General features: G+C 59.6%; 1 protein-coding gene across 2 annotated transcripts; it reads left to right on the top strand.

Annotated features, from left to right (window-relative positions):
- The first annotated feature begins 844 nt into the window (after positions 1–844).
- Positions 845–14837, top strand: TNNT1 (troponin T1, slow skeletal type). Of its 2 annotated transcripts, XM_086690697.1 has the most exons (14): positions 845–861; positions 3237–3278; positions 3386–3399; positions 3598–3624; positions 3866–3898; positions 4633–4654; positions 6786–6846; positions 7124–7240; positions 7445–7522; positions 9244–9357; positions 10398–10507; positions 13040–13130; positions 13944–13984; positions 14713–14837. In XM_086690697.1, exons 2-14 carry the CDS (start codon positions 3247–3249, stop codon positions 14756–14758), a joined length of 786 nt encoding a protein of 261 aa, XP_086546823.1. In that variant the 5' UTR covers positions 845–861; positions 3237–3246; the 3' UTR covers positions 14759–14837. The 2 variants fall into 2 exon arrangements, with proteins under 2 accessions (XP_086546823.1, XP_086546822.1); XM_086690696.1 differs by lacking the exons at positions 845–861; positions 3866–3898.

The following is a 14837-nucleotide window of genomic DNA, read 5'->3' as shown; positions in this document are numbered from 1 at the left end:
AGACCCAAAGAGACCCCCCCCCCCCCCCCCCCCCCCCGAGAAAGTCACAGAAATAGAAACAGAGATGGCAGACAGTGAGAGACAGAGACACCGGGAGGCAGGAGGGGTGAGGAATCCCGCCCTCGGGGCTGGCTCCCCTAGAGTTCAAGGTCACGGCTTGGCAGGGAAAGGAAGGGGGGAGGAACACCAAAACAGATCAGTGTCAGATGGAGGTGGGGGAGTGTGAGGTGGTGCGGGCCTGACACCACACCCTCTCCCCTCCCCCCACCCACACCTGCTTCCCCGCTTTAGCGCCTGTTGTCACCGGGGTGGAATCCTGGTGGCAGACAAAGGGGTGGGGGTGGGGAGGGGGAGACAGAGAGATGGACAGAGACAGAGGGAAAGACAGACGCACGGGCGGAAAGTCACAGGGACAAAGGAGAGGCAGTGTCAGAGAGGTGGAGGCCCAGAGACAGAAACCACAAGGGAGAAAGCGCCCCACGGTCCCCCTTTTGTCAATAACTATTCTCCAAGGACCTACTGTGTGCTGAGCCCAGGGACTCCAAAGCAGAGAATGCAGCGTGCTGTACGGGAGGTGGGGAGCCCAGAGGTCGGGGTCACCTGACCCAGCCTGGGATCAGGGCGGTGCTGATGGGGTGGAGGGGTCCCCAAGCAGCCGGGAGGAGCCAGGATCCTAAATGTGGAGCCCGAGTGGGGGCAGGGCCGCCCCAGAGCTGGGACTCCCAGTTGGAGAAAGGAATTCCTCCCCCTCCCTGTCCCCTGGGAGGCGGGGCTGAGCCTCAGCTATAAACCCAGGGGTGCTTCAGCTCGGTCAGCCAGGCTCTGCCCCGCCGTTCTCCGCTCCTGCAGACCCAGCCTTAGGTAACGGTCCTGCTGTCTCCAGGGACTTTGTACTTGGAGGAGGGGACGGGAGGGAAACGGGAGGGGTGTGGAGAGGAGCCACGGAGGTGGAGGGGGCACCAAATAAAGGCTTGAGAATTTGGGAAGCTCAGCCCTTATGGGGACCTAGGATGGAGGTATTAGGATTTGGGAATTACAGAGTCTGGGGGTGCCGAGATTGGGGCGTCCCAGAGGAGCACACCTTCAGACCTGGGAGGTCTGAGTCTGAGGGAATCTTAGAAATTGGGGGGTATCTGGGCTTGGATATTAGACAATCTGAATGTCAGGACTGGGGGCCTCAGACTCTGGGGATTCAGGAATTGGGGGGGTCTCAGGATGCTGAGGCTTCAGAACTTAGGTGTTAAGACCTCAGGCGTCAGGATCTGAGGAAGTCTGAGCCCACAGTCTGGGGTCTCAAGTATTGGGGTCTCGGAATCTGGAGACATGAGGACTTGCGTGTCCCCAGAAACCAGGGATGTCGTAAATTGGGGTCTCAGGATCTGCGGGTATCAGGATTTAGGGATGCTCTTAACCTGGGTACTGTGGAGCCTGGAGGACCTCAAAGTTGGGGTGGTGTCCCTGTAGGGGTCAGGATGAGGTCTGTGGACGGGGCTGCTCTTGTCCCGTCCTGCCTCCTCCTAGGCTGTGGGCAGTGGGGAAAGGAGGGGACAGGTGGGAAGGTAACCAGCCAGAGGGGAGGGGGAGGGGTGGGAGGGAGCGGGTGTGACTAAGTCTCCCAGGAGCCTCCCCCCTTGAATCCCTTCTTAGGAAATGTCCTCTATTTCACCATCTACGACATCCCCCCGAAATAGCCTTTGGAGGTGGGACAGCTATTGTCTTCAGGCTACAGTCCCTTCCCAAATACCTTCTCCTAATCCCAGCTCAGATCGGGTTCCCATGGACATGTCATAAGACAAAAGAGGACAGCTGTGGTGGTGGAGGGGCAGGAGTGGTGGCTTTGGGGCTGTGCCCGACCACACCGCCCAAAGCCCTTTCCCAGTCAGGGCCCCCGGCCCCTCCTTCCTCAGACCCAGGAGTCCTGGCCCCCAGCTTCTCCTCCCTCAGACCCAAGAGTCCAGGCCCCCTGCCGCCCCCCTGCCCCTCTTCCGTCAGACCTAAGAGCCCAGCTACACCCAGCCCCTCCTCCCTCAGACCCAGGCCCCCAGTCCCCTCCTCCCTCAGACCCAATAGTCCAGGCCCCAGCCCCACGTCCTTCAGACCCAGGAGTCCAGGCCCCCACTCAGGAGTACTGCCCCCCAGCCCCTCTTCCCTCAGACCTAGGAGTCCTGACCCCCAGGATCTCTTCCCTCAGACCTGGAAGTCCTCCTCCTCCCTCCTCCCTCAGACCAGGCCCCAGGCCCCAAGCCCCTCCTCCCTCAGACCCAGGAGTCCAGATCCCAGCCTTTCCTCCTTAAGACCCAGGAGTCCAGGCCCCAGCCACTCCTCCCTCAGACCCAGGAGTCCTGAACCCCAGCCCCTCCTCCCTCAGACCTAGGAGTCCTGACCCCCAGTCCTCTTCCCTCAGACCAGGCCCCAGGCCCCAAACCCCTCCTCCCTCAGACCCAGGAGTCCAGATCCCAGCCTTTCCTCCCTAAGATCCAGGAGTCCAGGCCCCCAGCCCCTCCCTCAGACCCAGGAGTCCAGGCCCCCAGCCCCTCCCTCAGACCCAGGAGTCCTGAGCCCCAGCCCCTCCACCCTCAGACCAGGCCCCAGGCCCCAAACTCCTCCTCCCTCAGACCCAGGAGTCCAGATCCCAGCCTTTCCTCCCTAAGACCCAGGAGTCCAGGCCCCCAGCCCCTCCTCCCTCAGACCCAGGAGTCCTGAGCCCCAGCCACTCCTCCCTCAGACCTAGGAGTCCTGACCCCCAGTCCTCTTCCCTCAGACCAGGCCCCAGGCCCCAAACCCCTCCTCCCTCAGACCCAGGAGTCCAGATCCCAGCCTTTCCTCCCTCAGACCCAGGAGTCCAGACCCCCAGCCCCCTCCTCTCTCAGACCCAGGAGTCTAGGCCCCCAGCCCTTCATCCCTCAGACCCGGGAGTCCAGGCCCCCAGCCCCCTCCTCCCTCAGACCAGGAGTCCTGCCCCCAGCCCCTCCTCCCTCAGACCCAGGAGTCCTGAGCCCCAGCCTCTCCTCCCTCAGACCCGGGAGTCCTGAACCCCAGCCCCTCCTCCCTCAGAACTAGGAGTCCTGACCTCCCAGGACCTCCTCCCTCGGAACCAAAGTCCAGGCCCCAGCCCCCTCCTCCCTCAGACCCGGGAGTCCTGAACTCCAGACCCTCCTCCCTCAGACCAGGAGTCCAGGTCCTCAGCCCCTCCTCCATCGGGACCCCAGCTCACTGCCGCGTTTTCTGGTCCTCAGGTCACACAGGATGTCTGACACCGAGGAGCAGGAATATGAGGAGTGAGTGGCAGGCGGGAGGGCTGGGGGCGTGGAGATGTGGGAACATTCTCCCACCTGCAAGACGTCTAACCGTCCCTCTCGCTCTTTCCTCCCATCCCCGCCCTCAGGGAGCAGCCCGAAGGTGAGTGGGGAGTGGGCCGGCCTTGGTGGCCTGGGGACACGCGGGCGGGAGGCGGGGAGGCGGGGAGGCGAGAGGGGAGGCGAGAGGACAGGCGGGGTCACCCACCGCCCCCACGCCCACCCTCCGGGGTTCCGGCGCCTTGCGCGGGCCCCCGAGGGCTCCTAACCCTGCTTTCTCTGCCCCCACCCCTACCTGCAGAGGAGGCTGCGGAGGAGGAGGAGGAAGGTGAGGCCTGGACTCCGCGGGGCTGCAGCCTCGAGGGCTGCCCCGCGGGGCCGGGTGGGGAGGGGGCGCTGGGCAGGGCAGAGGCCGGCGGGGACGGGGCTCCCGACCGCCCCGGCTTCAGGTCCTTTAACAGCCTCTCCCCTCTCTTTCCTCTCTGCCCCCCACTCCCCGGCGTGGCCGCTCCCCCTCGCTCCCCCATCCTCGCTTCTCCCCTCTCCCCCTCCCCCCTGCCTCCTCCCAGCCGCCGAGGAGCCGGAGCCGGTGGCAGAGCGAGGTAACCGCGGCTGCTTCGCTTGCCGAGACCGATTTCCTCGGGCCCTGACCCCCGCGAGGAACCCCTGCGCCCCCTGTAACCCGCCCAGGCCCGGTCCTTTAAGCCCCGGAGAGCTCGCGCGCCCTCTGGTGTCCACGAAGGGAAATGGCCTCGCTGAGGCTTTAACCCTTTCCCTTCCTTCTTAAAGGGACCGACACCCAAGCCTTCTTCCCCAACCTGGAGGAATACTTGTAGAAGGGTTGGATGTTTGCGGACAGGCACCCTCCCCCTCCCGCCCATCTTCGCCCCCGACCCTGTCTGTTATTTTTTTCCTCCATATACATTCAAAGGTTGGGGCCCGAGTTGCAGAAGGGGCTATTACTGGGAGCCCGGGATTCCTGTGTCCCCAAGGGGGAGGGGCTGGGGACACCCTGCAGTGCTAGGTCTTAATGCGGGGGAGGGGGGTGCGGGGGAGGGAGCTGAGCTCTGGGCAGGTGATAGGAGGAAGGTCTGGGGGTTTGGACCCCTGTGGGGGGGGATCCCCACACCAGTTCTGAATGTATATCTGATGCGTGTGACCCTCTTCCTCCTTTACGGCCACCCTGATTTCCTTCCCCCCTCTTGCCCCCCACTCATGCCTCTCCCCTAGAGCTGCTCCTGGGGGCCATAGCTTGGAGGGGGGCGTTCCCTCTCTGGGCGTGTCAGGCCCGCCCCTATGAACTCTTGTTAATTATCTCTTTGTGTTTCCCCATTAGAAGAGGAGCGGCCCAAACCAAGGTGAGATCCTAGGAGGGTGGAGGTGGGGGGCGTCCCAGTCTTATCCTCCTTAATGTGTGCCCCACCAGAGATAGGGTGGGGGGGGGGAAGCAGGAAAGGAGCTGGGGCAATTGAAATGGGAAAGGACAGGGCTTCCTTCTTTCAGCACACGTTCCAGAGACCTTCCCGTGGTGTTGGGCAAGTCAGACCCTGTCTGCTCTGTTGGGGCAACAGACCCCATTACAGTGATGGTAGCACAGAAGAGGGCCCTATGTTTGCCCTAGGTAGTCAGGGAAGGCTTCCCAGGGGAGGTGATGCCTCAGTCCTGAGGGATGAAGAGTTCACTAGCTGAAGGAGGCCGGAGGGGTATTGTAGGTGAGAAAGCCTGCAGGGTGTGGCGGCTGGATCTAGGCCAGGCTTTCAGGGAACCGACGCAGACACAGCTCATTCTGATGATGAGGTTCCAAACTAGGCAGCTCTGTGGAGGCCATGAAAGCTCATGGGGGCAGAGGGTCCTGGAGGAAGTGACATCGGGGTACCCAAGCTTGGAGACGCAAGGAGGCAGCAACGCAAGCATAAGAAATAACTTAGAAGCAGAGTTCTCTGGGTTGGTTTGGGCAGTGACACCAATTCCATTGTGACTGGAGTGTGGAGGGCAAGAAGGGGCTGGGCCCTGAAGGCCGGGGGCCCTGGGGAGTCCTGGAAGGGTTTTGAGTAGAGGAGACAGACCTGAGTGAGAGAGTAAGGGGGAGCAAGAGATCATAGGTGTGCTTCAGGAGGAGGGAAGGCCTCAGGGGAAGGGCATTGCAGGCAGAGGGAACAGCATATGAAAGGCCCAGGGGTACAAAGGCTCATGGCATAGCCAGGGAACCGTGAAATGTGTCTGTGAGGGAGGAGAGAAGTTGCTGGAGGAGTTGACTGGGGCCAGATGGAGAAGGGCTTTGAATGCCGAGTTGCTTGGACTTTGTCTTAAGGATGAGATCTGGGTGTTAGAAATGCCCCTCTAAAGTCATGAAAGACGAGGAACCGAAGGTGGACAGCTGGAGACTGGGAGGCCAGGAGGAGGCTGGCAGGAAGGTTCTGGTGAGAGGGACTGAGGCCTGAGCTGGGGCAGGGGGCAAGGGGTGGAAAGGAGGGAACAGACTGGGGAGATTGCCAGGCAAAGGGGTCAGGACTTGCCATTGGGGCGAAGGGAGGGAGGAGGAAAGGACCACGGTCTGGGGTCTGGGCTGGGAACCCCACTCGGTCTTGGGGAAGTCGATGAGTTCAGCGAGGGCGTGACATGTGAGAAAGCGGGAAATGTTCAGGAGGCTCCTGTTAACCTGAGTCTGGGACTTAGAAGCGAGTCCAGGCTGGAGACGGAGTCGGTGAATCACCCATAATTAATGATAATCAAAGTCACGGGAGTGAGGGACACGGGTCATGAGAGTGTCCCATGGATGAATAAAAGGGCAAAGCTCTCAGAAGAGCTCCCTTCAGAGGAGCAGGAAGAAATCAGGTGAACGTGCTGTCTTAAAAACCAGAGGAGAGGGGCGACTGGGTGGCTCAGTCGGTTAAGCGCCCGACTTCAGCTCAGGTCATGATAGAACACTCCGTGAGTTCGAGCCCCGCGTCGGGCTCTGTGCTGACAGCCTGGAGCCTGCTTCGGATTCTGTGTCCCCCTCCCTCTCTGCCCCTCCCCTGCTCATGCTCTGTCTGTCTCAAAAATAAATAAAAACATAAAAAAAAAATAAAACAGGAGAGAATTCCGATTAAGGCCGGATGGAGGGCTGACCACGCTCCACCGCCAATGTACCGCCCTGTACGAATACAACGTAAGCCGCGTCTGTAACTATATATTTTTTACAAGCCACGTTTTAAAAAGTAACACAAAACGGGTAAAATTCATCTTAACGGCATTTTTTTAATTCAACCCATTATATCTGAAATTTCATCATTTGAACATGTAATCGGTAGGAAACATTACTAGTGAACTATTTTACATGCGTTTGCTGGAGGCAAGTTTTGGAAATTTCACTGGCAAGCCCACGGAATCTGGCTTCGGACGAGCCAGCCACCTGCCTGGTGCTCCGAACCGCGTGTGGCCGGTGGCTGCCACCTGCTGGTCGGCGCACCCCGGGAGCCTCAGTTTTCCCCCCTTTCCGCCCGACAGGCCTGTGGTCCCTCCGCTGATTCCCCCGAAGATCCCAGAAGGGGAACGTGTGGACTTCGATGTAAGTACCTGGACATCCGGTCCCCAGGCGCTTTTGTGCAAATTAGGAAGAGGCGCCGGGTCCCGCTGCCTTTGGGAGGCCGCCTAATGAACCGAGTGGGCCGCTAGTGCCACCTGCTGGAAACATCGCGAAAGCGCCCCTGGTTCTCTAGACTGTCCAAGCCCGTCCCGGCCGGCAGGGGGCCCCGCCCCCGACGTCGCTCAGAGGTGCCCGCAGGCGGGTGCCTCCTCCCCTGCCCTGCCCGGGAATGACGGGGCCCGCACCCTCCGTGCCGTAGGACATCCACCGGAAGCGCATGGAGAAGGATCTGCTGGAGCTGCAGACGCTCATTGACGTGCATTTTGAGCAGCGGAAGAAGGAGGAAGAGGAGCTCATAGCGCTGAAAGAGCGCATTGTGAGTGGGGCGACTGGGGTGCGGCGAACCCCTCCCTCCCCCGGGGCCTTCCTTGGGGTCCAGGGCAGGCCCGAGGCCGAATCTTTGGGCGCTTGCCTAAGTCGGTGGTCGCACGCAAGCTAGCTCATCTCTGCTCTTGACCTCCTTTGCAGGGGGGGGAGGGGTGGGGGTTCCTACACCCCCTCATTTTTCTCTCTCCTCCAGGAGCGGCGCCGGGCAGAGAGAGCTGAACAACAGCGGTTCAGAACCGAGAAGGAGCGCGAGCGTCAGGCTAAGCTGGCGGTGGGTGCCTCCCCTCCCCTGGGAGACCAAATGTACTTCTTCAGCTGGTTGCTCCATTTCCCAGTCATGATATTGTCTGCGGTCCTGAGAGAGCCCTTGTGCTGTGTTATTCAAGGATCTGTCGGTTGGAAGGGGCAGAAACCCCAGCCCAAACTGGGTTCAGCAGAAAGAGAATTTTATTGGCTCACATAACTAGACAAGTGTAGAGTGTGACTTGCTTCAGGTATGGCTGGATCAAGGAACTTAAGCAAACTCTCCCGGCTCTTCTCTTCCCATCCCCCGGGCTCACCTTTCTATGGACATTGCGGGTGGTGAGCTCATCCTGGGTTTGCCTGGGACTTTCCTGGTCGGCGCCCTGAAAATCCTGTATCCCATCAGACCGAGGCGAACGGAGTTGTTGGTCACCCTACTGGACACCCCGTTCTCAGGCCGGGGTGACAAATGACCACCGGCTACTTGGGCTCAAACTCTTTTGTCTGTCTTCTGCATGATCCTGGGGTGCGTTCAGACTGGTCACCTGTCCATCTTGGAGCAAATTGCTGGCTAGTTGTAGGCCCCTGGTTAGAATATTCCCGTTGGTGTAGGGCCTTGGAGGCACGACCTGACTTGGAATGGAGGAGTGGTCCGCCTGAACCACTTTCAAAGATTGGTCGTAGACTGACACGGTCGGCAAGATACTGGTCTCCCAAAGATGTTCATGTCCCAAGTCCCAGAGTCTGTGAATATGGTACCTGGCATGGCAAAAGGGACTTTGCAGGTGCGATCGAGTTAAGGACGTTGAGGTGGGAGATGATTCCGGATTATCCAGATCGGCCTCGTGTTATCACAAAGGTCCTTACAACAGGGAGACCGTAGGGTCAGAGTCAGAGATACTTGAAGATACTGTCCTGCTAGCTTTGCAGAGGGAGGAAGGGGCTAGGAGCCAAGGGTTGCATGCGGTGCCTAGAAGCAAGGGCAAGGGAGTAGATTCTCCCCGGGAGCCCCCAGAAGGAACCGGCCCTCTTCACTCCTTGGTTTTAGCCCGTAAGGCCCATTTCAGACTTCTGACCCGCGGAGCTGTAAGGTGATAAGCTTTTGCTGGTTTAAGCCCTTCAGTTTGCCAATTACAGCAGCAGGAGGACACTGATTCAGGTGGGGCCTGCAAAAACCCATCGTGCCCACCTCACCAGCACTTCCAGGGGGCAGAGGGGTTGGTCTGCAAGCCACCGTTTCTGGGGCATGCGGCGCAGGCTTTCTGAAACGTGGGGATGCTGTCACTAGACGTTCCAGAACCCCTTCCTCAGGCTCGAGGCCATTCAGCCCCTTCTAGTGCCCCAAGCCCCCCGCCCCGTCACCAGTTACCCTCCTTCATCCTCTGAGATATTCTTGTCTCCTGAGAATAAGGGAGATGAAGGCCCAGAGAGGGTGAGTATCTGCACTGAGGCCACACAGCAACGCTCACCATCGGCCTTCAGGCTACAGGAATGTAGAAAACAAGCAGGCACATCCCTTGCATTTTAATTCTTGCTTGAGGGATATTAAGGACCAGAGAGGAAAGGGCCTGGAAGGGCCAGGAGCAGAATGCCTGCATTTTTGCCTTACCTGACCTTGACTTTGTCCCATGCCTTGGGTCTGGTTGATTGCTGCTTCCATCAGCTCACACCTGAGCCCCCCCCACCACTGGAATCTCAGACCCCTCCCCTCAGAGGGTGGCCTTGGGGTTAACCCCTTTCTTCCCTTAGGAGGAGAAAATGCGGAAGGAGGAAGAAGAGGCCAAGAAGCGGGCTGAGGATGATGCCAAAAAGAAGAAGGTTCTATCCAACATGGGAGCCCATTTTGGGGGTTACCTGGTCAAGGTGAGTTCAGTCCCCTGGGACCTAAGGTCTACATTCCCAGGGAGGAGGGGCTGGGGGCCTAGACTTCTGGTTCCTGATAGGGGAGGTCTGAGGGAGGAGGAGGAGGAGGCTGGGGGCCCAGATTTTTGGGTCTGAGGGATGTGGGTGCTGTGGGCCTGGACTCCTGGGTCTGAGGGAGGAGGGGCTGGGGGTCAGGACTTCAGGGTCTGAGGGAGGAGGGGCTGGGGGTCTGGACTCCTGGTCTGAGGGAGGAGGAGCTGAGGGGTCTGAGGGAGGAGGGGCTGGGGGTCAGGACTCCCTCATCTGAGGGAGGAGGGTCTGGGGGTCTGGACTTCTGGGTCTGAGGGAGGAGGAGCTGAGGGGTCTGGACTCCTGGGTCTGAGGGAGGAGGGGGATGGAGGTCTGGACTTCTGGGTCTGAGGGAGGAGGGGCTGGGGGTCAGGACTTCAGGGTCTGAGGGAGGAGGGGCTGGGGGTCTGGACTCCTGGTCTGAGGGAGGAGGAGCTGAGGGGTCTGAGGGAGGAGGGGCTGGGGGTCAGGACTCCCTCATCTGAGGGAGGAGGGTCTGGGGGTCTGGACTTCTGGGTCTGAGGAAGGAGGAGCTGAGGGGTCTGGACTCCTGGGTCTGAGGGAGGAGGGGGGTTGAGGTCTGGACTTCTGGGTCTGAGGGAGGAGGGGCTGGGGGCCCAGATTTTTGGGTCTCAGGGATGTGGGGGCTGTGGGCCTGGACTCCTGGGTCTGAGGGAGGAGGGGCTGGGGGTCTGGGTCCTGGGTCTGAAGGAGGAGGGGCTGGGGGCCTGGGCTCCTGGGTGTGAGGGAGGAGGGGCTGGGGGCCTGGACTCCTGGGTCTGAGGGAGGAGGGCGGTGGAGGTCTGGACTTCTGGGTCTGAGGAAGGAGGGTCTAGGGGCCGGGACTCCTGGGTCTGAGGGACGAGAGGCCAGGGGCCCGGATTCCTGGGTGTAGGGACAGGTGGCGAGGAGCTCAGCCCCCTGTGTTCTGATCTGTCACACAGTTGAATACCTCCCCTCTGTACCCTCAGGCAGAGCAAAAGCGTGGTAAGCGCCAGACAGGCCGGGAGATGAAACTACGCATCCTGTCTGAGCGTAAAAAGCCTCTGAACATCGACCACATGGGAGAAGACCAACTCCGGTAGGTGTCCTGGGGGCCTCAGCGTGGGACGGGCTTGTTGTAAGACAGGGAGATAAGGGGACCAGCTCTGGGAGGGCAGAAGCCCGGGTCTGAGCCCTCGTGCTGTGTGACTTTCGGGCAAGTGTCTCCCCCTCTCTGGGCCCCTTGCTGTCTTCCCTGTGAAACATGTCACTGGTATAGGACCCACTTTTTGTGGGTACCGTGACCTGTGGAGCCTGGGAGGTAATAAGGCCAGACGAAATAACTGCCCCAAATTTAGGAGATTATGTTGACTCATTGAGGTCCTGTGGAAAGTTAGGAAGGCCCCGTCTTTTCTCTGAATCGAAGCCAGACGTGCCGGTGAGAACTTTCCAGCCACGTCTGTGCCCCACCAGACTGTACCTCCTCCTTCACCTCCCGTTCACGGACAGCCCACACCTCATGATAAGCCGTCAGAGGGAAGGCTGCCGAGGACTTTTCCTCCGGGGGCGTCATTTGTGCTTTGATGTACTCTGGCCTGGGACGTGGCTCATACAGCCAGGAACCCCCACCACCCCGGGGGCTGTACAGTGATGGGGTCTGGAACTCAGCCTCTGACGTCAGTGCTCAGCGCTCAGTGCCCGCTCCACCGCTCACTGCTGAGTGATCTTAGGCACATTAGGTAATTTCTCTGAGCCTCACTTTCCTTACTGGTAAAAATGAGGATAGGAGGACACAGCCTACCTGGTCCGCCTGGGAAAGGTCGGTGAGGCGACGGTAGTGAAGGGGATGGCTGCAGGGCTCGTGACCCTGTGAGGTAGATCCTATCATTATCCTCACGTTAAAGATGAGGAACCTGAGTCACAGAGAGGTTAAGTAAGCTTTCCAGGGCTGCACAGCGTGCAAGCTTGAGAGCTGGGATTTGAACCCTGGGCTCGCTGTGGTATAAAATGGGGTGATGGTTAACACCTGGGTCTCCGGGGGCAGAGACTCCAGGTTATAGCATTTGCCCATTTCTGCGACGTAACTACTCTCACCATGCGGATTTCAGACTACCAGCGTGAGGACACGGCTCGCGGGGTCAGCTCTGGGAGGCGTTTGAATGGCTCCAGCCCGCAGCACCATGTACCCTGCCTTCTGAGCACGTTATCACAGGGCATAAAATAACACGTAGCTGGTGTTCATTTTTCCCTCTTGTCCTCTTCTTCCCCTGTCCACCAGCACACAGCCCCTCGTCATTGGGGTCCGCTAATATTTAGGCCCTGTTATCTCAACTGTATTCGTCAGATAAAGGTCTTGAGGGTGTATACAATTTTTTTAGATAAAAACATGCCCCAGAGCAGAGGGCAGTAGCTAGCGAGACAAAACCAGGAAGGCTAGCAATGATCAAATGAATAGTGACACTAGCTTTATTGCAGATTTTTGTCAGTTAAGAATACGCTTGGCCTCAGGGCCTGGGTGGCTCAGTCGGTTGAATGTTCAATTGTTTTTTTTTAATGTTTATTTATGTTTAAGAGAGAGAGACAGAGAGAGAGCACGAGCAGGGGAGGGGCAGGGAGGGAGACACATGATCCAAAGCAGGCTCCAGGCTCTGAGCTGTCAGCACAGTCCCCGAAGCATTCAATTCTTGATTTCAGCTTAGGTCATGAACTCACAGTTCATGGGTTTGAGCCCCACCTCAGGCTCTGGGTTCACAGTGCAGAGTCTGCTTGGGATTTTCTCTCTCTCTCTCTCTCTCTCTCTCTCTCGTGTGCGCTCTCTCTCTCAAAGTAAATAAATAAACTTAAAAAAAAAAAGGATAAGTTTGGCCTCTAGTAAAGAGATCTGTCCATAGCAGCCTAAAATACAGAGGCTGATTTTGTCACAGAGAAGCAATCTGACACTAGGGTAGTCCATAGCTGGTATGGGACCTCTAGAAAATCACTGGAGACCCAGACTCCTGTTTTTCTGCTCTGCCACATTTAGCCCCATATTTCCATCCTCAAAATCACCTCATAGTCCAATGTGGCTGCTGGAGCTCCAGCCAACACATCCAAGCAGCGGGAAGAAGTCGCAAGGAAGGAGCCACAAAAGGCTTGCTCGGAAGCCGAGCCTAATGACTGCCTTCACCCCACTGGTCACCCCCACCCTCACGCACAGGGAGATTTGGGAGAGTAGCTTTTTAACTGGACCTGTTGCCAAAGGTTGTGTCTAAGGAAGAAAGGGAGAAGAGATATAGAGCAGGCAGCCACAGATTTTTGTGTACATTTTATGGAGAGGGAAACAGGATCCTAGAGAATCACTCTTGCCAGAAGATAGCAGAGAGGGGATTTGAACCGGGGCTTCCTGACTCCAGAGCCCGAGTTCCTGACCATGACATTATTCTCCCTTATGGAAATGACTTTTGGATGTGGAGACAGGGGGCAGAGACTTAAAAACCCCTTTCTTCTGTTCACTTTGAATATTTTGGCCACACCTCTTAACAAAATGGTACCAATAATGCCCAACTCAGAGGAGACTGGCCGTGTGGCTTTGGACCGTTCTCTCTGGGCTGTGGGCTGGCCCTGTGCGTGACAGCCCTTCTGCCCCTGCCAGGGAGAAGGCCCAGGAGCTGTCGGACTGGATCCACCAGCTGGAGTCCGAGAAGTTTGACCTTATGGCGAAGCTGAAGCAGCAGAAGTATGAGGTGAGACCCGTGTCCCACGGAGGGCCGCGTAGGGCAGGGGTGGGCATGCGTGCGTGCGTGTCCCACGCAGGGCAAGGGTCTGTGTGCGTGTGTGTCCGGCGCAGGGCAGTGGCGGGTGGGCGTGTCTGGTGCAGGGCAGGGGTGGGCAGGAGTACATGCGTGTCTGGCGTGTCCCGCGCAGGGCAGGGGCGTGTGTGCGTGCATGCATGTGTGTCCCGCGCAGGGCAGGGGCGTGTGTGCGTGTCTGGCGCACGGCAGGGGTGGTCTGGTGTAGGGCAGGGGCGTGCATGCGTGCATGGGTGCCTGTCCCACGCAGGGCAGGGGCGTGTGTGCGTGCATGCGTGCGTGTCTGGCGCAGGGCAGGGGTGAGTGGGCGTGTCTGGTGCAGGGCAGGGTGGGCAGGCGTACATGCGTGTCTGGTGTGTCCCGTGCAGGGCAGGGGCGTGCGTGCGTGCATGCGTGCGTGTCTGGCGCAGGGCAGGGGTGAGTGGGAGTGTCTGGTGCAGGGCAGGCGTGGGCAGGCGTACATGCGTGTCTGGCGTGTCCCGCGCAGGGCAGGGGCGTGCGTGCATGTCTGGCGCACGGCAGGGGCAGTCTGGTGTAGGGCAGGGGCGTGCATGCGTGCATGCATGCGTGTCTGGCGCAGGGCAGGGGCGGGTGGGCGTGTTTGGTGCAGGGCAGGGTGGGCATGCGTGCATGGGTGCCTGTTCCATGCAGGGCAGGGGCGTGCGTGCGTGTCTGACGCGGAGCAGGGGTGGGCGGGCGTGCCCCCGCCCCCCCCCCGCCCCATCATCCCCCTCTCTCCCCTTGCAGATCAATGTGCTGTACAACCGCATCAGCCACGCCCAGAAGTTGTAAGTGTGCCTGGGCCGCTGAGCCCCACGCCCCTGCTCCGACCCTGGGGTTCCTCTTTCCTTCCCTGTGGCTCCCCTCCAGTCCCTCGACCCCGTCTTGGCATCTGTCCCTTTCTCTCTGTGTGTCCTTCTCCGGGTTGTCAAGTGGGGCAGGCCATCTTGCCCCCAGGGAGGGTGGACGATGGCCGGAGCGCACCGGGCTGTCGCAGGGGCAGGGGTCGGTGCAGGGGCAGGGGTCGGTGCTCCCGGCCCGTGGTGGAGGGAGGCCGAGGAAGCCGATCAAAACCTGCGGTGACCCGGGCGGCCCGCCCTGAGTGCCTGTAACCGCTGTAACGGCCGTGACTATTTCCGCGTCCCTAGCCTCCTTTTCTCCAGCTCTCGGTTCCTCTCTCCATGCCTCCCACCGTCTGCGTCCTTCCCGCTAGCCTTGACCCATCTTGCATGCTACCCACGCTCACTCACCCGTCCCTCCCTTCCCCCAGCCCGTCCTGCTAAACGTTTATCAGCTTCCACAGGGACACCCTGAGCGTACCCACGGACATCAATCCCCTCAGGTCGGGGTAGCCGGCTTTATGCCATCAAGCCGCATTTGCCTGCCCCTTCCTCTGGGCAGGGAGAGCCGGATTTTTTTTTTGGGGGGGGAGGGCCTTCCTGAATTGGGGGCAGGGCCCACCTCAGACGCTGGGGGAGCCCGTCCTGCCTGACACCCCCTCTCTCTTCTCCTACAGCCGGAAGGGGGCAGGGAAGGGCCGCGTTGGAGGCCGCTGGAAGTGAGGCCCTGGGGCTGGAGCCAGAGCCCTGGGAGGACCTGTCCCGTCTCTGCGGTTTGAAATAAATGCTCCGCTTACAGACA

The sequence above is a fragment of the Puma concolor genome, chromosome E2 (genome assembly GCF_028749965.1).
Source record: "Puma concolor isolate L17-30 chromosome E2, mPumCon1.1.hap2, whole genome shotgun sequence".
Classification (NCBI taxonomy): Eukaryota; Metazoa; Chordata; class Mammalia; order Carnivora; family Felidae; genus Puma; species Puma concolor.
The sequence above is the reverse complement of the archived record's forward strand: the minus strand, read 5'-3'. Positions and strand labels throughout refer to the sequence as shown.